Raw genomic sequence first — 27,479 nt, 5'->3', positions numbered from 1 at the left:
ACGAATATTTACATATATTTTCTAAGTATTGACTACCTCAGATAAACACATTTATTTTCCCTTCAATATCTCAAAAACGTCCGAACAGAGTTGCACCCATCACCCAAAAGCACAAACTGCGTACTGACAGCTAACTTTCTGCCACATTTGGTGTAATTCCGTCCATTGGTTCACGCTGTAGTCGTGTTCAAAGGTCCTATGGTATTTAAAATGGGAAACACCACTTTTTTTACCCATACCCTTTTTCTGGACTCCTACTTGATGAATCACCCCAAAACTTTCCATGCACAACAGGAATCACTGGGGCACTTCTTGGGAAAATGTTGTGAAGATTCATCAAACAGTGCTAAAGACATAGGCAAGTCAAAAAATGCTTTTCTATGGAACATGGTCCGCCAGTAGGTTATATTTATATATATATATATATATATATATATATATATATATATATATATATCTGTAATATTCTTCATTTGTGCGAAGTGTGGTTGTTGTAACCTTTCAATCCCAGTATTGCCTTTTTATAGCAGCAAGCTAAATCCCATTTGTGCTCACGGATCCTTGAGCAATCTTTGCAGGGCTCTCATAATGACAACCAACTGTAAATAAATGTGACATTTGAATGAAAAATATGGACTTTATTTATCCTTTCTAAGTACTCCTGTTGTGAGTTTACCTAGCTTTTAATACATCCTAAATGTGTCACTTTGTACAATGTGGGAGGCAAAAAGAAAGCACTTAGATATTGTTCTAGTTGTGGGAGGGGGAAGCACTTGAGTGCCCAGGGTGTCTGGTAACTGATTTATATTTCTGCTCACTTTAGAGGGACGTATAGTGATGACTCTAGGGATTGCATCATTTCTGCTGATTACTGAGGGACCTGTGTGTATTTATGGTATTTTTATAGTGCAGACCTAGCCAACAGCGGTGAAGTGCTGCACATAGTTAAAGGCAAGCCTAAAGTCGGCTGCTGTAGGAGAGGAAGCTAATTTGTAGGGAGTTAATGCACTGTGATGTTGTGTTCTTTGGAGAGGTGAGTCTTCACCACTTTCCTAAATTGGATCAACATTGGGATGGTCCTGATGGATACATGAATGTTGTTCCAGGTCCTGGGTGCATAGATGGAAAAGGCCTGTTGTCCTGTATTTTGTTATTCTGCAGTCTGATCACAAGGCAAGCGGAGATGCTGTGTATGATGACTTTTCAAACGATGCAGCTGGTTTTGAAGGTAGTGCAGCCTGGCAAAGGGAGCCAATGGAGTTAGATTCGGGTGGGGGCGATGTGATCTTATTTCTTCAGGCCCTGGATAAGACATGCTGCAGCATGTAGAATGCTCCTCTAGAGTGCCAGTGTGGAGATTGGGAGGCCATTGAGTAGGGCATTACCACTATACAGATGCGTATGTGCAAGGGCTTGAGGAGGAGTTCTGAAGTAGAGGAAACATTGCTAATGGGCTGAGGACCTGCACCCTTTCTGCTGACTTCAAAGGGGTAGTAAGGACCTGAGGTACTGCTTCCTTTCTGCTGACCTCCTAGGGGTCTTTAGTAATGAACTAAGGAACTATACTCTTTCAGTTGACTTCAGAGGTATATCTAGTAAGGAGCTGAGGGACTATACCCTTTTCTGTTGACTTTAGAGGGATATCTAGTAAGGAGCTGAGGTACTGAACCCTTTCTGCTGACTTAAGAGGGATATCTAGTAGGGACCTAAGGCACTGCATCCTTTCTGATGACTTCAAAGGGATCGTTAGTCATGAAGTGAGGGACTATATCCTTTCTGCTGACTACAGAGGGATTGAATTAATGATTAGTCTGACCGCACTGGAGGTGATGATTCCAAGATGCAGAATTATTACACTTTACCTCTTGTTCATCTCTTAGGAGTAGCCGCACAATGGAAAACCTGCAGTATTGACTCATCCTGTGTGTGATCCACACTGGAATGGCAAGCGTGTTACAAATACTTTGTTTAAGCCAGTATAGGTCTTTGGAGTGTACAGTAATTGGAATTATACTGTAAGACTCACATTCACAAGTAGGCTAATGTGCCATCAGCTCAAATACTCCCCAAACTGCCCCAGCACTCAGCCACACTCACTCACTGTCCCTCAGTCATCCAACACTGGACTTCAGCATTCTAGGCAAGCTCAGGACTGTTCCACGCGTCAGGCAAAGTCTGCGAATTATGGCCCCAGTGACCTCCACTCAACATTTAACAGTTAGCTCAAAAAAGGGACACTGTTCCTGTCTACTGCGTCTCAAATTCCACCCCTGGCAAAACAAACTCAGACTCCCCTTTTCTATGAAGCACATTTTCTTGTAGGTACAAAATAATTCAGCTCCACTCACAGACATTTTGAAAGGGTGAATTACTCAAAATGTATGTTCCGTCCCAAATTTTATCCACACCGAACTAGTTGCATTTTTCGTAGGATGGATCTGATTGCCACCGTATTAATATCGAACATCATAATATACTGCTCAATGTACAGTAACTATAGATATGTAGCTACAACACTACAGACCCAGAAGGATGCTGTGGGTATTGGCTATGGTGATGTAATGTAAGGGGGAAACTGGCTGCAGGTCCACAGCTGATTTCTTAAAATAATATTAATTTAACATGATGTTCTTACATGGCTTACTTTTTAGATTTGCTTAATTAAACCTTTAGTATGTAGGTATCACTCTCGTGAGGAAGAAGGAGAGACATATTTTACGTCTAGCCTTGGTGACAGCTCTAGATGTCTTACCAAAAAATGATACATAATGTAGATACGGAGGGGAACCTTTGGTTGTTGGGCTTCATAATTTGATTGTTTACATTTTTCATTCAATTTTCTTTCTGCCCTCCACAGCATGGGGCAGCGGGACAGCCCAATTTACCTACTGGCTCCCTTCAATTTGAGTGGCCTCACAAATCCTGTGCTCATTGTTCACATCCACTCAAAAGTAGTTCCTTTCTTTTCAGTGACATATCTGCATCAAGTGTGAATTTTTATTTCATTTGTTTTATATTTACTGCAAATCCTGGCTATTTATTTTGCCTACACTCCTTTTTAGGTCTCGCCTGTGCCAGCGTTTGCACTGCACATTTATTTCGCTTCCAAATTTATTTTTACTTAGACATGAAAATGGGCTCAATTGCTTTCTTTATTTCATAGTTTTTTTTGCCAAATGCCATATTATTTTTTTCTTTTCCATACATGATGAGATTTACTGGTTTGCTCAGAATCACAAGAGTGCCTTGCCGAGACCTAACAAGCATTTGCAAAGCCAATAGGTCTTACCTTTGAGACTATTGGCTCTGCCATTGTATTTTGTTCAAAAGTTAAAGCATGAGCATTGCCGACTTTGGCAGCGATTTGTAGCCATGCCCTATGGTTGCATGGATGCTGTGAGGCTTGACTAAAAATAATAATAAAAAAAGGACTATGATGCATCTAGCGCTAATGCATTTTAAAAAAAAACAGCGCATTAGCCCTGGCTGCGTCATAGCGCTTTTTAAAATTGCTTTTAGCCACACTGCAAAGCATCCGTGCTTCAGTACAGCATGGCTACAAAACATTGCCAAAGCATCTCACGTAGGCGAGACCTATTGGCTTGCGAATGGTTGTTAAAATGTGTTAGAACGTTTTAATTGGCATTGTAACATTACAGCTGCCTTCAATTCGATTGTTTGGGTAGATGGTAATTTATACTTGTCTCCTTAAAAAACAATAACAATAAAATGCTTGACACAACTGAAATGCTTGTTTAAACAGCATCACTAGTAACGCAGCTGCAAGAATGCATTTTACTTTAAAAAATGTTATTGCAAGCAAAATGTGGGTAGCTAGGTTTAGGTGGTGGCTTGTTTCTTGTTTTTCTTTCTATTTTTTTTTGTGCCTACTCTTACAGTAAAAAAGAAGACCTAATGCCTTTGCCAATGTCCTAACCCAACTGACCCCCTTGTATTAACTTTAGGAGCATAAATACCGAGTTGGCCACAGTGGTGTTGGAACTTGTCACAAATGCATCAGATCCATTAATCCAGAGTGTACCGTGAATCAACCTATTTCTTGGCGCTCACTACAGGAAGTCTATTGTTTATTGCAGTACTTCCTGCTTCGACACTAGGGTAATTTCGTTATGTCCTTCAATTACAAAAGCCCCTGATACACAATGAGCTCGGGGACCGTGGGGTTTCACTAGTCACGCTGGGACCAACCACTGAGTCACAGGACCGGCGCGTTCAGAAAGGCCGGGGTTTCCAGTCCTGTGTTCACTCTGCCGTCACGGGGAGTTTGCAGACCACAGAAATGAATCAACTATGACACTTGTATAAAGGTGAAACATTGTAAATGTTTTTAGAATAACCTCAGAAGGAAAGTACGGAACCTACGGCTGATGTTACCCCTAAGGACAGGTGCCATCTACAGGAAACAACTTCTCCAGCTTTGAAACATTTCTTGGCCATCACGCACTTTCAGTTTCAAAAATATTACTCAACTAGCAACCTCTTTAGAATGGTTTTTCCACCCCTATCAACATGATGAAAGCATCTTTAAGTAGTTCTTGCCTGTCTTTCTTTTGATCTTATATTCTACATTTCGAGGTATGTTTATTGCATGCGGCTCTGTATCCTTGAGTTTCTTGCTGTTGCAGGTCGTTGGTTCTTTTCTGTAACCTAACAAGTAACAAGAGAATCGCCCTCATCTCAATGCGTGCCATCTTCACTGGAGTTCACAGGCCTGAAGAAGGCTATGGACTTGTTCTTTTATAGCAGGTCGGAAACAGGAGTACCATAAAAAGAGTTAAAGCCCCAACCACCCTCTATAGTGTCAGTCACATCAAGGAAAGACTGAAATTGGTATTTCTTGCAATAGGTTTTTCTCTTTTTGGTGTCGGCTCCCTGGTGTCCCTGGCATCCTGGAGGAAAACTGTCAGCATTATCAGAGAACTTGCAAGGTGGTTACTGGGAATGTACCCACTTTCGGCTAACACATTTGTGTACTGTTATTCATTGAGGGTACATGTGCCAGGGCAAAACCTGGATATCACAAATTGATAATCAAAAATGTAAACATAGATTTCTCTATTTCACATAGATAGTAAATGCAGGATGCCCTTTAAAAGAACTACATGGAATTAGCATCCTACAATACACTGCTATCAAGATGCCACATTCACAAACCAGTGTTCTGGGAAGCCATCATCAAAAGCGTGTCAACTAAACAAAGAAACCAGGAGATTACATCAGAACCAAAACAACTGCCTATGAAGAATGTAAACAAGGGTGGCAAACAGACAACATTCACTTGCGTCATTCAAATTCCTTTCTCATGCTGAATTGAGTGTACTGGTCAAAGCAAACAGGCCATCTGGGTCTCCTTCAGACCATAACCGCAGCAAATATGTTCCAAAACTTCCCCCAAGCGCAAGTCCCAGATATGTTAAGAAGAACACAACAAATCACTGGCTACAGGTTATTTCCCTTCTGATCTCCAGACCTCTTTTATCAAAATATCAAAGAATAAACCTTGATCCATCTGACATATTCAACTAAAGGTCTATCTCATGTGTTCCAGTCTTACGAAAATTAATTGGTAGTGGTGCTGTCTCACAAATCTCCAGTATTTTGTAAGAGAACAGTCTAATTTCAGACCAGGAATCTGGGTTCTTACAGGCAAAGACACAGAATCTTTTCTGATATCCACCTAGGATTACCTGAAAGTATCAGGGCTTAGTAATAATGTCCTAGGACTGCTTCTCTTGAACTTAGCAGCAGCTTGTGACACTGTCCACTACCATACTGTACTACTGAGAGTAGAAAATGCAGTATACATATTGGAACTCCTATTGCAAAGGAAAGCAAATGTAGTATCAATAATGCTGTTCACGTCACCTCTTGTCTCCTCACAATCTTTCATTCTACAAACCTTACCCCTCCCTCCCCTTCTATTTAACTTCTACCTCACCCCCCTTATCAAACCTGAACATCTCATTCAACCATCATTCTACAGATATGCCAAAGACACAGATTAGTCTCAAACACCTTAATGACCTACCCTTGCCAAGACTTGTCAAATGTCTTTGTTTCATCAATGAATAGATGATAAGTCTCCTTCAACTCAATTCTGACCAAAATTGACATTGTGACTTGTGGTATGCGGAGTTACTACCAATTTTCCAGTCAAAAACAATCTAGTTCTAAGAGCTAGAAACACCAGGGCACCATCATGGCATAGAATATGCTAGTGGCTTCCATGCCGAGCTGAAAAATGACAAAAGGATTTTACCTTTTCAGGTACAGTATTACAACTTTGGATTGGAAACCTGAAATATGTAACAGCCGCACCTGACACGTTTTTCACTCTCATTACAACTTGTTAGAGATGGATAGGTTTGTCCAGACACCTAGGGGGTCATAACGACCCTGCCGGTCTTAACACCGCCAAGGCCACTGTGGCGATTGGACCGTTGCCAGTGTGGCGGTCCGACTGCCACATTATGACCGTGGCGGTGGCTTTGCAGACAGTGAAAATCGCAACGGGTGCTGGTGCACTCTACGCACTACGGCATTACCGCCGATTCTATTATGGGCCGGAGACAATGCCGTAGGCCATTACCCGGTTTCCGCCTACTGACCCGCAGGAAGGAGGCCATAATGGCAGCAACCTGACAGTCGGGACTTCGGTGGCAGGGCTTTTACATCTGCTGAAGTCATAATGACCCGTCCCCAGTGGGGATGAAAACATAATGTTTGCAACTTTAAGTTACTCAGGGCATACCAGGGACCCACAGCTGGAACATGCGGCCTTGGCTGCTGGCTTGCTTATTTCGTGCTTTGTGCAGCTTGTTTTACCTTTTTTATTTTATATTTACATGTCTAACATGGCCATCTGAGCATGATGGCACCTCTGCTTTGAATATGTAAAACAGTTTAGTACATTTGGCCCCCAGTTCTGTAAATATTCGCTGCCCTATTCAAAACTGTGTTGTAGTGAATGCCTCAAGGCGCACTGTAGCCTCAGTGGGTGTCAGTATTTGTATTTCAGAATCCTGAGTTATTTATTTGCAATAGCTGTTCTTTTTACAATTGTTCATTGTGTTACTGATTGTGTTGCCCCACAGGCGTTCAGTGATGCTGCAATAAACAAAGAGATTTCAGAACTAAAGGTGCACTGTGACACGCCCGGATGCAGCTGGACTGGTGTTATGAAGACCTATGAAGTGAGTCTCAAGATATTACACTTCCAAATAATTTTGAGATACTTGTAAGAGGATTTATAAATACACACACACACACACACACATATACATATACGCACACTGAGAGATTTTTTTAATTATCCCGTCCAAAAAGCAAAGATCTTCGGTGGGCAGGTCAAAGCCAAGGTTATGGGAGTGTTCCTTCTCTTATTTTTTGCATCATTCCATTTAATTCTTCCCTCTGTTCATTCTCTTTTTTTATTTGTATTCCTTTTTCCTCAGACCTTCAATTAATACGGACTAATTTAACATCCATATATCTTTAATTTGATTGTTTCAGTTACCTTGCAATTAACAATGCCTCATTCTTTGTCTTTCTTTCGGCCAGTTACATTTCTTATAGTCTAACATTTTCTTTCTTTCTCTCCTTTCTTTCTTTCTGTCTTTCTTTCTCTGATCTTTCTTTGTCTTTCTTCCTCTTTTTCCTTATCCTTTCCACTACTTTTCCCTCTCTTTTGCTATATATATATCTTGTCTTCCTTCTTGTTTGTTTTTTTCTTCCCTATTCTCTTCACTACCTTCCTTAATGCCTCTTTTGAATTTACAATCTTTCTTTTTTCTTTCAGTTTAGTTTTTTTGCTGTTGTCATCTCTTTTTTCTGTTTCTCCTTCATCACTCCTACCTCTATTTCTGTCTTTCTTTCTCATAGTTTACATGTTCCCCCTTCCTCTATTTCCACCTGAACTTACATCTGACCTTCTTTGTTTGTGCCTTTCCTTAATCCATTCATTCATTCATTCCTCATCCTCTACCACAGAATGCAAAGCACTTTTAATACTTCTTTACATAGCCACCTGTTTCAAAAGAATCTCTAAAAAAATTAATATGAAGCTAAAGCGGAGAAAGCATGGTTGATGATGGCCTGCGTTTATCTCATGTATGATGTTGGAGCCACAGAAAAACATATAGATGCAGGCTTTCTTAAGGATTAAAAGGAACTCATCTTTAGAAATACTGTGACATGGGAACTGTGGGGTGCTGTCCTTTATCCAATTGAAGTCTCCTCAGAGTGTCTGAATTGAAAGGGAGCTTCTGCTCCATTTCAGAAATCTAGATCTTGTGATTTTAGAGCAATGAAGGGTATATTCACTGTATTTGTAGGTCTCCTTAACCACTGGATGCACCATTGATTGTTTGATATTGTGCACTGGAAAGCAACAGGGGTGGTGGTGGAAAGACATGGCACGCCTTTTCCTATGGGGACATGTTGAGTATCATCTATAGTTTTTCTTCCTCAGTTTCTGCAGCCACCAATGAAAGCTTGAAGCTTTGGGGTCCTTGTAGTTCATTGTTGACAATGAAGAAAGACCGCAAGTCATTTAAATACTATTTTGATTGGGTCTATAATATGGGTTATTTTTGCATTCATGGGCCACGGTCCAAGTTTACTCCAAGACTTTTTACCTCTTTGTCTGGAGGCAGCGTGTGCCCAACATAGTTGAATTCAAGGATGAAAAATTCACACTAATTGTTGAGGTATCTGATACTAACATACATGTATAATGTCCCCGTTGGAACCATTTGACTTTAGTAAACTCATATATATTGAGGATATCAGTGTTGGAGTCACTAACCTTTAGGAAGCTTATAAAAATGGTGGATGCCAGTGTTGGAGTTGTGGAACTTTATTAAGCTGCTTTACAGGGTCCATGTCAGGAGTGAAGGTATTGGGCTTTAGTAAGGTCACATCAATTGGGGACGTCCATGGTGGAGGCAAAGGATTTAATAAGCTCCCATTCATGGGGGATGATAGGTTTGGTGGCATTGAGCTTTGGTAAGCGCATATGGATGGGGATATCAGAGTTGTGGCAATGAACTTTAGAAGGCTTAACTGCATGAGTGACGCCATTTCTTTCTTCCTTTGTTTGTTTGTTTCTTTTTTGTCTATTTTAAATTTTTGCTTTTCCTCTGTTTTCTGTCTTCATTCATCTTTCTTTGTATTGAATGTGTTATTTCTCTCTCATTCTCTTTTTTTGATGGTTTCCTCACTTTTGAGTTCTATCTTTTTCTGTTTTTCTTTGATAACCTCTTTGTTCAGTTTTGTTTCCCCCTTCCCAGTACTCTTTTTTTTCTTCTCATTAGTCTTTCTTTTAGCCACATAAAACGTTGTGTAACTTTACACCCATGTAAATCGGTTTTCCTTTCCTCTAGGACCACCAAAGTTTATGTGAACACGCGTTAATCCCTTGCCCTACTGGCTGTGGGCATGTGGTCATGCGAAGGAAATTGGCGGATCACTTGGACAAAGAATGTGCAAATAATTTGATGGTTTGCCCAAAGTGTAAACGAAAGCTTTCCAACTACGAATTCCAAGTAAGATCCTTGTTTGGTTTATTATTCCTTTCTGAGGTTTTGTGCTTACAGTGTATTTTTTAACAGGTTACTGTGGTGTAAAAATATTCTCTACATACATATGGAGTGAACTGATAACATTTTGGAGCCAAATTAGAAGTTATTCTGACTATGCTCTTATGAATGTAATTATAAATGTGAGGCATCGCCAAAACCTTCTTAAATCTTCACAAATGTAATTCCATTAAATGATATGCTCCCAATGTGAATGTGTGTCCATATAATGTCTTTCTCCCAATAAATGTACTGCCTACGCAGATTATTCTTTAAATTACATAATAGGTTCTTAGCATATTTCGTCTTTGAACAAAAGCGTGAAATCCCAAAATATGTGAAATCATAAATTTATGTTAATTTACGCAGATGTTAGTGATGCTCTGAGAGAAAATAGGGCCTTGCAGAATAGTCACAGATGTTTAACAACACAGGCCTCCATTTTGCATGATATATCTTTAAACAAGTTACTCACGCAAACTGGCTAATAGAGAAGTCATTACTTGTCACCCTCTTCAAAAGCACATCTATAGGTAAGCCATCCCTTTCCCAGCAATCAGCAAACTTAATCTACCACATACACATTGGAGAAAATGCATGGAACAGTTTCAAGTGAACACAAGGCTGATCCCAATAAACAACAATAACTATTAGCTCTGGACTAACCAGTAGTTGTTCCAGAGTACTGCGCCTTCTATCATGAAACACTTCAGTGTCTCGTCAGAGGTAGTAATGCAATTACAATACAATACATACAAAGGTAAATATACGCTGCCTGGGTTGAGGTAAACCAGCTAAGATTAAAAGCCAGCATTGGCAGGTGGGTCTGGGAGAGTCTGTCCCAGTTCCCAAAAGCCACTGCTCCCCAGACAGTTTGAGGGGAGTGCAAAACATATTAATCCTAAGCAGCTGTTCCCAACCTGTGGTCTGCAGGTCCACAGGGCTAGTGACACATTCCCAGGGGGTCCGCAGGCATCTCAGTGCCTGGGCCAGCAGGAAGGCACTTCTACAGCTGGGGTCTCTTGACAGAAACACATGATTGTTTTTATATTTGTTACTTCATTTGTGCTGTAGTTTTGAAAGCACTGCAAAGTTCTTTGTAAATCGAGCAGCTTTTGAGCAAAAATAAAAGTGTCAAGATAACTCTGGCGATTAATGTACCTGCTGGAGAGAGATGGGAGTTTTGACTCATCTAAGGTAGCGCAGATTGTTAATATGCCTGCTGCAAAGGTCGTGTAACATGCATTTCAAAGGGCAGTATTTAATGTGCATAGCACAGTGGCTTACTGCTTTTGTCACAGAGATTTCTTTGTTACTGTGCAGTAGTATATTTTATTTATATAAAATAATTATATCTTGAGTATTTCGAGTATTTGTTTTGTGTATACTTGTTTGTGTATTTTTTGTGAATTACTGTTTTAATGTTTGAAATTTAAATTGTACAAATTGTCTGGTGTCTCTGGATTCCAGTAGCGATTCGGTGGGTGTCATCAGCAGACAAAAGGTTGGGAACCACTGATCCAAAGTATTAAATACATTTTTCATCTTCAGCTCTTTCCAGGATGTTATCAGATGTGGAATATGACAGAAACCTTTGGGTCATACCAATAGTAGGCTCATCTGATGCCAAATCTCCAGCTCCCTCATTGCAAAGCATTATCAAGATAATGGGACAAGTCAGGTTCTGGAAAGAAAAACCTCCCTGCACTAGTTGGTGCTTTGTTAAATAACTTGGGATTTACCTAAAGCTAAAAATTCAGCCATCGACTGTCAGACAAAATATGTACAGGTCTTTGTGAAGATGAAGTCTCTCATCCAAAGGGACTGCCTATACACCGTCCAGGATGTAAGAAAATCATGTCAGTACGAATGATGATCCCCCCCATATACTGTTTTTTTTTTCTCTTCGTAAACAAACAGCCTTCATCTTCACTCCGTAGAAACATCAAGAGGGCTGAACCAAGAAATCATTTAAGTATAAAAACTCAACAACATGGGGGGAAAATGCTTTAAAAAGATGAAAGTGTAGGGCCTCGAACTACAGGATTTCGTACATTTGCATTGTCCTTTAAGACTTTCCCCGTTAGATAAGTAACATGGCATTTCCCAAATAAGAGCAAGCTGATTGCCTTTATACTCTGCTTCCATGGTTGCCTTGCCTGGGTTGTCATGAGTGGAGAATTGCAAGACATCAGTCCACTCTGTACCCAAACTTTGTAAAGGAATGGTGGTCTTATAATTAGAAAATCTCTTACACACTAAAGCGCATCCATCTGGCGGAACCGAAAACTTCTTCTCATACCTATTTAAGCAATGAGTTGTGCTCTGGTGCTGTGCAGCAAACACATTCTTATCGCTATGGCCTGCAGTGAGTTGCAACCTTACCAGTTATCTTTTTTCTGAACAGCTCTGGTCTCCTCTTCTTTCTGCTTGGGTGGCTTATACAGGAATCGGCCAGTTTATTTACTTGTTGTGATGGTGTCCATTTACAGAAGCTGGCCTCATTCCCACAGTGTCTCTTGCGCCGGCAATAGTCATCCAGTGTATCCCGTGCTCCATAAACTACCACTCGTAGAAGGTTCCCATGAACGACCTGGTGTGCATGCACGCATATCTGGTAGGAGGGTTTGTGCTTTATCACTACAAATTAGAGTCAAGAGGTGAGCAATGGGGCAAAGAAACCAGGCTCACTAAGAAGTTCTTTACCTGTCATTGAGGCTGCAAGGCCCCTTGTTCAGGGCCTCCCTCTGGTGAGGGAGTCACTATCGCTGTCACATGCAAAAGTAAATTTGCGGCTTGTCTTGAGCATCTCAGCTACTCTAATTTCTGCTTCAACTTGAGCGAGGGCTGATGTGCATGAATATGTAATTCTGTTTACATTTTATATTGTGCATTGATTTTACTGCAACTAGTAACATTGATTTTGTTTGAATTAATACCTGCATCGGGTTGCTATGCAAGAGCTTAATGACTCAACTTTTTATGCCACTCTCTGCTCTCTTCTCTGGTCAGTAAGGCTTCCATTAACCTTTCCTCACCACTGTGAGAGGTGTGTAAGGCTCGAGCCTTCCGATTGGCCTCTTTTTAACTCCTGTGGCTGACAGCATGGTGGGGGCAATGTATGAGGAAAGCCAACTGCATGAATGCAACATGAGTGTATGAGCAGCATGAAAAAGGCATACCTCCATGTCCATGTGTGACGGTATGAGCCAGGATCCCACCCTGTTGGACCCATGACCCGCTGTGATGGGTATTAAAAATGCTAGCTTCCTGAATATCTAATATCCCTCCTTTCTGGGGACTCTACTTTAGCAGAGAAAACCATTCAAGTATTGAAACCAAAACATTTGTATCAGCCACTTACACTTCTTTTGCAATGTATATATTCTGTCGCATATCATGGCTGGAACATGGTTTTCACCATAAAAGGTCTTGTTACTGAACAATAGATTAGCAGTGAATTACTCAGCTCCATATGTGATCTAATCAAGCACTAGTCCTTGGATTAGCTGCACCTTACAACAACAGATTGTTCTCCATGATTCCTGAACTTGTCCCTGAGGCTTACAAAAGTTTTTGCTAGAAAATTTGCTTTGCATAGAGGGTGAAATGTTGAAAGTGGAGGCCTCCAAGTTGGTGAGCGAACTGAAGAAAACTTTGATCCACGTTTGATGGCAAGAACGTCTGATCCCTCTACTGACAAGGTCTCCAGTGAGTACAAAATGGGCACTGTCACCACCCAACCTTGAGTGCCTTCAAAGCGATGCCAGCTGGCTACAAGCTTCCTTCAAGCCAGCAAAGGCCTGGCAGTCTTTCATGGGTGGACCAAATTTAGCCCAAGACATCCAGCATGGACCTACTCTTTATCTACCTCCTCTCAGTGTTTCGAAAACTAATGCAGTGCTTTCGGTGAGTGAAAATGCGGCCAAACTCTACCTACTACACATCGAGATGTAGATTCCAAAACATAGCATATGAAAGTTATATGGTATCTTCAACAGAATCCTTTGGACGCAACAAACTGATGTGTCACTCCTTTCTTTCTGTTGCTGCATTTTCACTCACACAATTTGTGGAAGTCGGGGGCAGGACTGTCTTTTCTATACTGATAAGGCAGTGCCCTCTAAAGAGACATCTGAGCAGTTTTGTATTCCCAAAAATATTCTTGAAAGATTGGCACCATCAGTGCATTAATCCCACACTTACATGGCAACCTTTATCAATGTTAGTGACTCATCGAGTTTAGCCCTTTTTGCTGAACCCTCCATTTGAACACCTCTATGAATGATGGAAACCATAACATTTCTGAAATTGATGAAAGCAGCACCCTTGAATCGGGCTATCATAACACTTTTATTTCCCGTGCAATGAGAGAGCAAGTCAGTGGCACCCGGGTCCATAAGAAGAAAAAGTTATTATTAGGATTGGTTTCTGTGGGACATTGGGTTGTTGGTTGACTGGGGTTAGTCAAGCAGAAACTACAGTCCTTGTCAGGGTAAGCACAAGCAAATCCCACGTTTACCTGTGCTCAACCCCTTAGTTGCTTGACACAAACCAGTCAAGCTTAACTTAGAGGCAAGTTGTAAAGCATTTCTGCAACACTTCAAACAGTAATAACGTGAAAAAAACACCCAAAAAGGAATGCACACCAATGTATAAAACTAGAGAAAAAAATGAATAAATAAAACAAAACCAAAATGACAAAAGTCCGGAGATATGCATTTGTAAAAATATCAGTGTAAATAGCACCAAAAAGCACAAAGCACCAACTATGGATATCTGGTCACACGGGACTGGGACAAAGTCACAAGTTCAGCCTGACTGCGATAGAGCACAGGCTACCTACAGGGACCAGATTAGGCCTTCTGGACAAAGTACCTTAAATGCTGGTGCGGGTCTGCACATGGTTGCTTTGCCAGGCTTTGTGTCGTTTGGTGTCATTTCTGGGGAAGCTGTGCGGAGAGGCTTTGCAGGGCTTGACATTGTTTTGTATTGGCTCTGATGGGATGTGCAGTGAAACTTGGTTGGGCTTTGCATCGCTTGGCGTCTGTTCGTATGGAACGAGCAGCTGGGCAGCAAGGCTTTGCATCGCTCTGCATTGATCCCGATTAGGCTAGCAGCTGTTCGCGGAGGCTTTGAAGTGTATTGTGATGGTTTTGATGGGGACCACAGCTGAGTTTGGCAGAAGCACCTTCAGGCCCACTTCCAATGGTCCAGGCCTGGACGGCGCCACTTGGGAGGGGAGGACACACAAATGGTAGAGTCCAGGTGCTGGGTTCAAGGTTGTTGGAAGCCAGTTTTGTCCGTGAGACTTCTGATCAGGAGGCCAGCCAACTAGCCCTTTTAGTCACTCGGGGTTCTGGTCAGCACAGTAAGCAGCAATTCCTTCAGAGCATCAGGCACGAAGAATGGCAGCCCTTGTAGCAGCACAGCAGTCCTTCTTCCTGGCAGAGTATCCACAGGTGTACTGAAGAGTTGGTGTCTGAGGTCCAGTATGTATACCCATTTGTGCCTTTGGAGTGGGGATAAGTTTCTAGAGGCATGCCTTTGAAGTGCACAGGAGAGCTGTTTCTAAGGGAAGGGCCATGTTCTGATGCATTTCAAAAGTATAGGTGATTTATATTTCAAAGGTGTTCCAAAGGGTGACTCTACAGCCAAAAAAGGCGTGGCCTCCCAATCTACTTTGCGTACTCTGGGAATTATTAAAGGATAACTCCGCATTGAAAAGAAAAGCTTTCTTCACCCAATCCAGCATCACTAACAATCACCAACCATAACCATTCCAGAATGTTCTGTTATTAAATAATGTCTGTCTGGGTTTTGAGGCCTAATGTGACATAATTCACCAGGTGACCTCTTTAAAAGGTTTCTCCCTAAGGAATCTCAGAAGGTGGGAGAGTCAGTAGGGAGTACGCTGTGGCCCCGGGGGCATGACCTAGTGAGCAATCTGTTTTAAATTCACCCCACCCGGCCATGAACTGAATGTTAAGCTTGATTGGATATGATCTCATGCACTACCCACCAGCTGAGTTCCTATCTTTAGAAGAGACTGCATTTCGCACATAAGGCATGACAGCATAGCCACAGGTGGGCTGTTGCAGCAGTCTGGCCTCGATAAACCATAGATGCTGCACTGGTGGCCTGCAGCTCAGGTGTACCTTAGGAAGTCCCTAAATCTTTAGAGAAGACTTGGAAATCCCATAATTACTGGTTGCCAATAATGAGTGTTAATGAAACTGAGTAGTAAGTTCTATTGCTCTTGTGAATTACATCACTGTGCTGGTGGAAAATATGTGCACGGATGATGCACAGATATAAATGCTTTAATTTGCATTTGTAAGTCCACTCATTTCCTTTCATGCATGAGTCAGTTTTCTGACTGATCTTCCTGCAAACAGAAGAATTCTAAACAGCTGCATAATGGTTGCACCATAAGATTCAGCCTGACATCTTTGAGGGCAGATATTTTCAAATGATAGACAGCAGATGGGTTACCAGTACTAGGGCTAGTGGTAATTGTTCTGCCATAGTGTCCTAAAGCTGGCGATAGAGGTCTCCAACACAATCTATTTTCCATGGGACCAGGGAAATATACCTCTCTATATTGTATCTCAGTGGGTGAATGCATCTGCTACAGAAGTCTTTGTACTACCTTCTGCTTACACGTTCAAAGCCTAGTGAGGTCGACAAACACTTTTATCCCTCTGAGGTCACCACGATGTGTGCCATTGAGATAATAATACCTATGGTATAGACCTCTGAAATGCTTCAGGGCTCTGGCAACAAGTTTCTATTGTGATTAAATCATATGAACACAGGTGCTAAAGTAACAGACACAAAGGATCACTTCTCCTTCCCTTTTTCACCATGATATTTCACTAATGCCTAGAAAGTGACTTATCTAACATGAATCTTTTGACCAATAATGCCATTTGATAGGCTACTGTAGTGAGTGACATCACTCCCAGATGCGCTGTAGCATGTGTGCACAAAGATCTAAGCAAATGCAGGCAAACCAGTCAATTCTGGGGTTCTCCATGCAAGCTGATTTATTGTTGCCTGGTGGGCAATCAGGTGGTGTGTCTTGGGGAACAGTGGTGATGTGGACAGTGGAGTACAATAGATCCCTGCAGAGAACCAACCTCGTTCAGTATCTGAGGTGTGCTCTTCAGACATATCAATTCCACTACTCAAATGTGATGTCACTAGAAGTGTCAAAGCCACTGGCTTGCCAAGTCCCCCAAGGATCATCTTTCTGTCCACCATTCTTCAATGTCTATGCCAGTGCCATATTTTGTAGATTTGGCTTGCACAATAAATACCACCATCCCACCTACAGTGACCACCCATGGATCTGGTCCTAACTTCCTGGATTAGTAGATGGAACTTCCTTTCTTCAAGAATGATTTCTTTAAATGGAGCAAAGCAGAGGTTGTCATGGGTCAATAAAAAGCTGGGGACCTCTTATTTATTGGCTATTGTTATGTGATCACTTTGCACTTTCATTTCACCAATTAGGACTGATCATTCCTGACAATGTCATGGTCAGGCATCCCTGCCTGTGTCAGCTCAGGATTCATGAGTGTGTGTCTTCCATTCTGCGGCAATCTGAGTGCCTCTTTGTGCCAACTGCCATAATTTTATGTTGAAAAGCCCATTTCTTTGGCATTTATCTCCTTCACCATGCTATGAACAGACATGAGTATTTACATAATGCAATAGTTCTAGTAGCCACATCGCTTGCAATAGGAAAATACGTCCCCGTGCCCAGTATATACCCATGTCCGATGATAACTTCACCATCAAAGAACTGCTTTTAACGTTCAAGTGCTATTCATGGTACACAAGCCAGTCTGAGACTCTGGACCAGCCTCCCTGGCAGTGGCTTTGATGTGTACCATCACGCCAACTTCGGTCCATCACGAGAGAGCTGGTTAACTTCCAGAAATTCCAGAAAGTTTGCTGACAGTGTCGCTACAGTTGATCAGGCTTTGCATGGTACCCCAGGTGTATGTCTTAGAGGTGGGTGGTGGTAACAGAACATTCAGCAACAAACCTGTCCACCCAACGAAACCTGTCAACTTAACGAAGCATGGCTCACATGACACCCCACTTTGAAGTTGGAGGAAAGCGGCGTTCATAACGTCTGAGACCTGTTGACTGATCAGGAATGACGTGGGCAGTCGTGATGCCACCAGAAGTGGAATCGGACTAGCTGCCCAGTGCAAGGTGGCCTTTCCACCACCATTAGCAGCACTTACCCTAGTCAAGTATTTCTTGGAGGAATTTCTGGATAATTCTTGATAATTTTTCTCCATTAGGGTATCTTCCATTGGCATTCCCTTTCCCTACCCCTATGGTGGAGGCCATTTCAGTTTGGGGAGGTTCGTCCAATAGGGGTTTAATCCTTTTTCAATGAACCAGAATTGTTTCTGTTGCTGCTCAATTGTAATTGAGATGCTTATTCTCTACGTAACCCTGAAAACAAAACCAACTATAACCAACTTGTAGGGGATTTTCGTACTTTGAACCACGCCTTCCCACCAGCCCATAAGATAATAAAAGTTAACAAGCATTTTGTCCTGAAATCTTCCTTGGTCGTGCTCCTTTTATGATACCATAAAGGTGAAAGAGGAGTCACTAGATTGAGTTCTGGCGCAGCCTGGACTGTAACCGCCTCTTCATATCCTGAGAAGAGTATTAAGGGATACTGCTCAAATATTTATCAAAGAGAAACATCTCTTAACTCTACAGCAATAACTCTGAAACATCTCATTCTCACACAAGCTAACTTGTTGGATCTCAATGAATTTTAGAAAACAGCCTCATGGGAAACCCAAAATCCAGCTCAATGTCAAAATCAATCTATCAGGCATAGTCAGCACATGGACAGCCCGATGACTGACCCTAAATGTAGAAACTCCACAACGACAGTCATAAGCCATTGCTATGGGACGTAGTATTAGGTGGAGTGGACGCTACATAAAATCAACATAATAGAAAAGCACCTCTCCTGTCCACTCAGCATCGAGCTTAGTCCATTTTAGTAAAAAAACCCTTCTTTTTTTAAGAGTGAGCTGAAGGGGCAGGGAGTGGCTGTAAATGGATTAAAGAGGACTGAGATGGCCTCAGGATAACGCTGCCACAGTGGTCCCTGCTCACAAATTTAATTGCAGCAGCTGCATGTTTAAGAGGCGGGCTTTGGGCACCGGCACGTTTTTATTAACAAATTAAGCACTGGGAGAGGGGGTTCAATTAATGTACAGGTACATTTAAAGTTATGTTTGTGGCGTTAGATCGTTGCACAAGTATTTCAGTTTCCATGTGAGTTTCTTGTGAGGGGATTCATTCCATGGACAAGTTTATTTAAGTTTCTTGTAAGGGAAATCATTCTACTCATATGTATTTCAGTTTCTGTTAGGGGATTCACAACAAGTGGGTGTATTTAAAGTTATTGTAAGAGTAGTAATCCTCTGCATGTGCATTTCAGTTTCTCTTGGACACATGCATACTATGTGCAGATATGTTTAAGGTATTTGTGAGGCAATGCATTTTATGCATGTGTATTCCTGTTTCTGGTGAGGGAATTCATTTCATGTGCTGGTGTATTTAAAGGTTCTTGTGAGGGAATGAATTCCATGCATGCATTTTTCAGTTTTTCGCTAGTTGATGCATAGCAGGTGTAGGTATATTTAAAGTACTTGTGTGGGAGTTTGTTCTATGCATAAGTATTTCAGTTTCCATTTGAGGTTCAATAGACCTGTCTTAGGGTGGTCTTCCCTCCAACTTTTTCCCTTTCTCCTCCATTTTTCTGACCTTGTGTTTGCTGGTATAAGGATCCTGAGCACTTTAATGCTGTAACCAGTCCCATGATGCGTGTTTCTGGTCCAGAGAGGACCTGGCCTGGTAGTTCGGGCAGGACTGTTCTCATGCGGAGGCTGGATCGAAACTGGAATGGTGTGGCATGCAAAAAAACAATGGATTTAGGCCCATATCTCTTGCTGGGAGTGAATGTATTGAGCATGACCTGGACAAATTTAAAAATTAGTCAGATGGGAACCTTCTGAGTTCTGAGCCTAGAAATAGGCTACGGTTTATCCTATCCATGGATATTCTAGGAAGTCTAATTCCTGACTCTATGATCCTAGGAACTGTGAGAAGTGTAAATCCTGGCAGAAGGATTACACCTTTGTTGTAAAAAACAAAATGTTTTTGAATTAATTATTAATTTATGCTGATTTATTAGATTTAAATCTGGGTTGCATTCCATTCCACCAATATTTGCTCATATGTGTCCCTACAGAAGAGAAACAATAGTTGCAAATCAGGCTTGTCTCCAATAGGGAAAGATGAGTCCGATCAACAAGGCCATGTACCCTTTCCCCGGGAACACAAGCACCTCTAATAAATTTCGCCTTCATTGAGTTCAGAGAGGTGCTGCTTCAGTCCCGCTGGGACAGCAGGCCGTAGCACTCAATCAGGGCATACTCCTGCTGCCATATCAAAACACTGCATGCAGGTTCCCAGACTGGCTTGAAACATAGCCCTCGGAAACAGTGAAGATGGCTTATTGCCTTCCGCCTCTGACTGCATAACTTTCTGCACCATAGCACTGGCAAGACATGCAGGTTCTTAAAATATATTTGTCACAGCCAGTGGAATTTTGTTTGCCGCGGCGATTTTCACATAATTATAGATTTGCTGCATTTGCCACAAAATCCATCATCTACCACATAATATGCAGATTTTTTTTTTAATTGTTTCTAGCTCAAACTGTTCTAAAGTTACTAAAAATGCAGCGACACGTGTTGCTGCCTGGTGGAAGGTCCCTTGCAAAGCTGAACTGGTCAATTTTCTGTTGGCTTATTGCTATATTTGGGTTTTGAACGGGTACTAATGACGTGCAACCAATGCCCAGACAGGGTTACCAACTTTTATAATGACATAATAATGAAGTAATACTATGACAAAATATGCCGCATTATGCCAATGTCCCTTTTCTTGCCGTATAATTTAATCAACCCGGCCGCATAATTTGGTCTTCGTCTGCCTCATAATTCCAGTGGCCCTGATTTCAGTTTAGTACTATTTTTTCAGTCTGCTGCTTTCCTTCGACAGATACGGAGAGTGGCCTTTGGAAAATATCTGCACTGACACTGCATTCTAGAGAAACAAACTCTATCGCCGCCTGCTGGCACCAGACACCAATAGAGTGACTATTTTCACAACACTGTATTTGATATGTTATTCTCTGTTAAAGATGTTTTGAAAAGCCCACAAAAGTATCCAGACCATTTCTAGGTGCGAGGAAAGAGAGAGGAAACACTGCCCCCCAAAGCAAAGTTAACCATTCAATGTGCGAAAGGATGTTTTTTTCACTTTTTATTTCGAAATAAAATGTGAAGTTCTTCTGTGAGCCAAAAGGGAGTTGCACAGAGTGGGAAGATAGAGTTTTGTGAATCAATTTTAGGCGGATTGATTTGAACTGCATACACTATATTTACGATTCCATACAGCGCTTAATTTGTAAAGAAAAAGGTGTCAGGGCCTAAAGCCCTCCTCTTAAACAGGTGGCTGCTGCAATTAAATGTGTGAGCATGGAATACTGAGGCAGCGTAACCCTGAAGCCATCCCGGTCCTCTTCAATCCATTTACAGCCACTCCCTGCCCCTTCAGCCCACTCTTCCAGCTTTCTGCTTTCTCCCTTTGTGACGCGTTTTCGTCCCATATGTGCCATTTTCTCGCAGCAAATGCTTGAGGCAGAAGAATAAGCCCCGGCCTTCAAAAATAAGTGCTGGTGCTCAGCCCCGGAAACAAAATGCACAAAGTAAGCACTAATTCCATAATAGAAACAATTTCACCCCTATGTATTTTAGGTCATAAGAAACGTTTTACTGCTTACCTGGAGTGTGTTGTTATGCAGACCCGTTTATCTATTTCAATGTGCGTGTTTGTTATTTGTGTGGCGAGGAAGTAGCCATAGGCAGATGACCACTGGAAAGGGTCAAAGGCCTGCCCACGGTCTGCGAGTGAGCGGAGGGGTAGCTGGGCTCTGATGTCAGAAATGGAGCAGTGGCGAAGCCAGTGTGTCACGGGCCTTTGTGCAAGGATGGAAATGTGCCCCCCCCCCCGGCCGCTGTTTGAACTGTAAAATACAGGAATCATGGGACCCTTTCGCACCCCTGCCCCGGTGCTGCTGCACCTGCTGCACAAATGGAAGCTAAACCCCTAAAGTGTAGCGTTACTGTGTCCTGATGCTGTGTCCTCTGAAGAGATGCGTCGTTAAATCTTTCCTAAGCTGAGCATGTGGGGCGAGTGATGTCTTTCCAGAAATGAATTACTTAGATTGAAAACTTCTCGCCACATCACCCGGAACGCATTTTTTGGCGTCTCTGTTCTGCGGTCACTTCGAATCATGAGTTGCACGGAGACACCTGTTCAGTCTGCGCAGGAGTCGGTTCCAAGCGTTGTGGTCAGTGTGTCACTGACTCCTCGGTTATCTGTGTCCTTGGAGGGGCATGAAGGATGAATGCGGGCCTCACCCATCAGGTGAAGTATGTGACTGAGGCAGGAAGGGAAGTTGTGGTCACTAAAATATTTCACCACTAGTGTCACCTGAACGTGGTGCACCCCCTTCAGAGTTGTTTCTCACCCTTCTGGAACTGACAAACGATCTCTTTCGTGAAAAAGCTTAATTCTTTAGGGTCGAGCGCGCAAAGCGTTCTGTCCATGGTGTAATCTCTCACTGGGCTTTTAACTCCGCCCATCAGTTTATTTGGTTTGTGGGCTTGTCTTCACCTACACACATACCTGCCATGCTCTGTTACCCGGAGGACAGGTATCACCCTAATGGGCACACCCATGAGTGCACTCTGGTCCGCAGAAAGTGTACATACAGGACGAATTGTACCCCGGAACTGCAGTGTGAATGGACCCCAAGTCTTGGATCCGCGAACCTAACATACCCCATCTGGGAATAAGGAGGAGATACAGGCGTCGCATCATCCTAACCAGTACATGTCACAGCACGTTAGGTGGCGATCACTGTGGATACGACCCCACCTGTTTACACCTAAATGGGTGCAATGTCTGATCCAATTACATCGAATGTACTAACAGTGAATTCCTGGGTGGACCCCACATTGTATGCTATCCAGTAGAGAGCCAAGTGGAGCCACTGATCGGCGTCAGTGGTAGATTCTCCTTGATGTTAAGACCAGTCGCAGCAAGCAGAAGGGGGGGGGGGGGGGGGGGGGGGCGGCATGTAGGGGGTTTGATGGGTGGAATTTAAATTAAATTAAAACAATATTTTTTTTTAAAAACGTACCTGAAGGCCTCGCACCACTCCGTTCCGCTTCTCTGTCTCCTCGCTGCAGGCACAGGCTCCCAGCCTGCAGCCAATCCTGACGCTGCTCAAGACCGCGTCGGGATTGGCTGGGAGCACCCAGACAGGGTGCTCATAGGCAGACTCGGAGCCTGTGCAGGCTCTCTCGAGCCCGGCAGCTGTGATGGTGGGCTGGAGATAGCCTAATGTGCATTTGTGTTTGGCCCGAGACGGCCGGCCAAACACACATGCGCTCTGAGGGGTATTGCTGAGCGCTCTCCCTCACTGCCCGTCACCCCCGTGGCCCCACCCTTTAATAAACACAGTTTATTACCATTTTATGGTAAAAGGTTTGCAGCCGCCGCTGCTGGCGGGGTTGAAGCTCCTTCACCCTAATGGAGGAGCCTCCCCTGGTTAAGACTACCATAAAGATGGCAAGTATGACCTTGTGTCACCTTGTCTGGATGTGCCTTTTTTCACCCTGTAGAACATCAGGGTCTGTATCAAGATGGGCTATGCTGGTACAGCGGGCGAGCCGAGCGCCACTCTTATGCGTTAGACGGCGCAGATCAGAAACAAGCAAACCTTCCTCACTGTTTCCGAGCTGCACGGAATCAGGACCAGACTAGGGACCAAAAGCAGCCCAGCCAAAAATGCTCAAGCCAGCCCTGCTCCCTTTGTCTACTCGTGCAATCTCTCTCTTTTCATCCAGCCATATTTCCTCCCTCTCCCTCTCCCTCTCCCTCTCTCCCTCTCCCTCCCTCCCCCCCCCCCCTTCCTGCTGTCTCGGGGAGCTGGGGAAACAGACAGAGGCACCAAGAGTGGCCCTCGCATTCAAAACGAGCCTCTAAGGGCTCCAGTCAGTCTGGTTAAATAAAAAGCCTGTATGGCTGTGCTGAAAATAAAATATCAGGTGAGATGAATGCACTTTACAGACTGTGGCCTGTGGATGTCCAGAGCCCATCTAGAAAGACTCCTTCCTGCTTTAGCAGAGAGCCCCACCGCACCTCGTACAGAGAACATTTCCAGATCCCATGCATCCGATCCGACCCCTGCCACGTAGCTTTACCGCAATCACCCACTTAGCAGTGTCCAGAGCCAGTGGGGCCATGAAGCGCCATCAGGCCTGTAGCTTAGTCAGTAATATGGGGAGAGGGCGCTTCAAATTTCCCATCAATCATGCGGACATATGTTATTAAAATATACTATATGAGAAGCAGGGTCTGAGGGGGGCTTAAAGGCATGGGACAGGAATGCAGATTGGTAGGGCATTTAAAATACAATATTTTGCAAATTAAGCAACATGTTCTAAAATCTTCAAAGCCGACGAGAGAGGAAGAAAGTGCATGTGCGTGTTTGTGTGTGTAAGTACAAATCCCAAGTGAAATCCCAGACATCTCACCATACCGTACTGAAAGCGCCTGATCCCAGCACATTAGGGGGGGGGTAACACGCCAAACACACCCCTTAAGCTACGTTCCTGAGCACCAAATGAGTGCTACAGTACATTATAATAGCAATCAAGGGTGATGTTGGCACTATATAACATTTTTATAAATAAAAATAAACTATTGTATTAATGATGTTGTAGAATTTGTTCTCGAGATACGGTTGCCAGGGGGGTGCCTTATAGCAACCATCAGTACTGCAATGTTACATTTACAAGCCAGGTCAAATATGAAACAGCGTGTTAAGGATGTTGTTACTGGTCACTCCATGTCTGATGAGACCAAGGATGTCAGTGATATTGCCATTCAAGCAGTGCATTGGCAGTAGTTATGGTTGTGAAGGGTACAATAACTAGTGCATTTTTTTAGTTTTTGTATACGTATTGAACCTTCAGTTTTTTTTTCTGGGATTGGTGTGTGTTTTTAAGCTTGTAATTTATGAGTCCCTGATCTCAGTAGGTAACTTTATTTGTTTAGTGATTTTAATCCCTGTTTTGTAATGAGATTCTTTGCAAAAGCTAAGTTCTACCTTCCCCAGTAAGCACCGGGCATGCCTTCCGGATGTGCTCAGTTGGTACTCGTGGCGTTGTATGGCCTTTTCCCATGCTCTCAGCTCATTTCATTCAACACCACTGTCTTCTGATTGGCTCCCTCGAAATACCCAGCATGCACTTGGCCATTAACCAAGCCTGCTCCATGCCCACTAGGCATGAGTCAGTTTCTTTGCATATCATTGGAGACTACAATCTAGCATGGAGGAAAATCATTAAAAGGAGGAGGAAAACCTTGCCACCTTGGGTCAGAGATGAGTCTGGGGATTCTGGAAAAGTGGCATAACAAGGAAAGGTACGAAGCTAAAGGCTGGCAGGCATTTTTTTAAAAACAAATTTCGTAGCATATCTGTAATTTTCATTGTGAAGAGGAGGATGGAGGTGTTCCTTCCGGCACAAAAACAATCCTGCCTACAATGCAGTTACCCTTGCACTATGACCCAACGGTGCCTGCGTTGGCGCTAGCCTGCCAAAAGAGCGCAAGCGGTAGTAAAGGGAAGGAATTTGACGGAAAATGTTAAATATGGTGCATTCTTGCCCTTTCCGGTTCACACAGCACAGCAAGATGGCTTGCTGCGTTGTGCTGCATGAAAAAATTCTAAATATGGACCTTAGTTTGTCTAAAAACCAAGTTGCATTGGTAAGTTTTATGCCAGCAATTAATCAATGCTCTTATCTCCCTTGCAGAAGCACGCGTGTGAAAGCAGTTATTTCAAGGAACGAAAGCATCTGAAAGCAGACTCCTCATCCAAGGAGAAGGTAAAACAGTGAAAGAAGGGAGGGGCATTTGTTTGTCAAAGCAAGACTTTGTAAATTCAAGATGGTTTTAGTTTATTTTGATCCACTGGCTGCTGTACAGCCATTTTGCGGGCTAGGAACCAGTTTGGGCTAAAAGAGTCCATTCTCGTGTACAGGCTGGCCCAGTGGTCACCTGTGTACATTGATGGGAACCGCTGTCACAGCGGTCCATTCTCATTGTACGAAAAGTTTAGTAGAAGGCTGCTTTTGGTTGTGATGGCCGTTCACCAAATGTTAGATAGTTTTTCAGAAATAAACTCCCGAAGTTGGAGTTTGCTTCTGAAACACATAAAAGTAACGAGTTTTCTCCCAGGTTGTGGGAGCATTTTTTTTAAATTTTTTTTATGTCCCTGGTGGTGACAGACAGGAAATAAAGACACTACACCGTCCACCCTGTTATAGGGCTGGTGGTGAAATGTCCTCCTCTAATGGCCCCTACTCTCTTGGGCTGTTGGAGGAAGTATTTCATCGAGAGGCAACAGGGGCTTTGTCAGTAGAATACTTATGGTCCACCCATCTCACATGTACATGTCTTTATTATACTACTTTTGAAAGCACCAGGATGAATACATTCAGAAATACAACATTAACAGGACCTGAGTAATGTGTCAAGGAGTGCAATTGATTATAAAAAGTGAACTAACTTTATTTTATGTGCTAACAAATGTTAGTGTCTTGTGGAGAGCTGTGATTCAGCCGGTATTTGAATGCATAGTGGATAAGCAAGTGTTGACATGCTATATTGAGGTCATGTTTTTGGTGAAATTTGTATAAAGTTCATCCTTCATACATTATGATATTGCAGACCACAGAGAAAGTCACCGACCATTAGAGAAACTAGCAAAAGACTGATAAACCTCACAAGGTCTTGGAACTTTGAGTTAGCCAGCAATAGCCTTTTAATGTAGGACAGAGGCTATTTTGTTTCTTATAATATTTTATCACTCAATAGCCCTTCTGTCTCCTGCTCGTTATTCTGTTGCTTGCATCTATATAGCATACATGTACAAAATGTAAGCAAAAACAAACACATCAATATACAGTTTTAATAGTTTGTAGCAACTTTATTTTATTCGTTGCAAAAAGTCAACAAGTGATTTCATGTAAGTGCTTGAAAGTAATTTAAATTCTGAATTTGTGGCAACATGCTGAGAGCTTCTTGCTTGAGTAGTGTAATCTAGCTGTGCAACTGTTCATTTTGATGTGGCGAGATTTCAGATGATCTATACGTTAGCTTTCCTTGTTTAAGGAGTTATTGAAGTTCTGGGTAGTGATCTTCCTTATCAATTTGTCTGCTGGCTCTGATATTGTGGTGTCGAAATTCAACTGCAATTACTTATTACAGTAAAGTACCTGTGTCAGCTTCTTATGACAAGTAACCAGTGAGGTCACAACTAGACTATAATATGAAAAGAGAAGATACATTGTTATACTTAACTTCTAGTGGTTTGTAAAGAGCAAAAGTACAACCTAGATGATACTTATAAATCCAGTGTTTTTTCTGGTATTAATCGCTGTCTCAAAATTCCATCCCTATGAGTTGCAGGTGTTAAACTATTGTTTACTTAGAACCACATTTCTAACTACTATATGTTGTGTTGATTATTGATAGTTTGCTCAGAGCCCATGTGTGCCTGAGCCCGTAACAAATTAGGATGTAGGTGTCCTCCACAACATGCTATCGGAGTTACTCAGTTGGTGCCTCCTTCACCCCTCCGCACCACCTCTCATGTTTTCTCATTCCATGCCAGACTGCATC

At 42.6% G+C, this 27,479-nt stretch overlaps 1 protein-coding gene and 1 long non-coding RNA gene across 5 annotated transcripts in view; one reads left to right on the top strand and one right to left on the bottom strand.

Moving 5' to 3' along the window:
• The window catches only part of LOC138301320 (uncharacterized), a 187,928-nt gene that overhangs the window by 35,376 nt on the left and 125,073 nt on the right, over positions 1-27,479 (bottom strand). The window lies entirely within an intron of this gene.
• TRAF1 (TNF receptor associated factor 1) overlaps positions 1-27,479 on the top strand; it is a 129,054-nt gene that overhangs the window by 50,191 nt on the left and 51,384 nt on the right. For all 3 annotated transcript variants that reach the window (XM_069241652.1, XM_069241653.1, XM_069241654.1), the window contains 3 exons: positions 7,116-7,214; positions 9,405-9,566; positions 25,610-25,681. In XM_069241652.1, the coding sequence (XP_069097753.1) occupies positions 7,116-7,214; positions 9,405-9,566; positions 25,610-25,681 (333 nt within the window). The remainder of the gene's footprint in view (positions 1-7,115; positions 7,215-9,404; positions 9,567-25,609; positions 25,682-27,479) is intronic.

Source organism: Pleurodeles waltl, chromosome 6 (assembly GCF_031143425.1).
Source record: "Pleurodeles waltl isolate 20211129_DDA chromosome 6, aPleWal1.hap1.20221129, whole genome shotgun sequence".
NCBI lineage: Eukaryota > Metazoa > Chordata > Amphibia > Caudata > Salamandridae > Pleurodeles > Pleurodeles waltl.
Note: the sequence above shows the minus strand (reverse complement) of the source record. Positions and strands in the feature narration are given on the sequence as shown.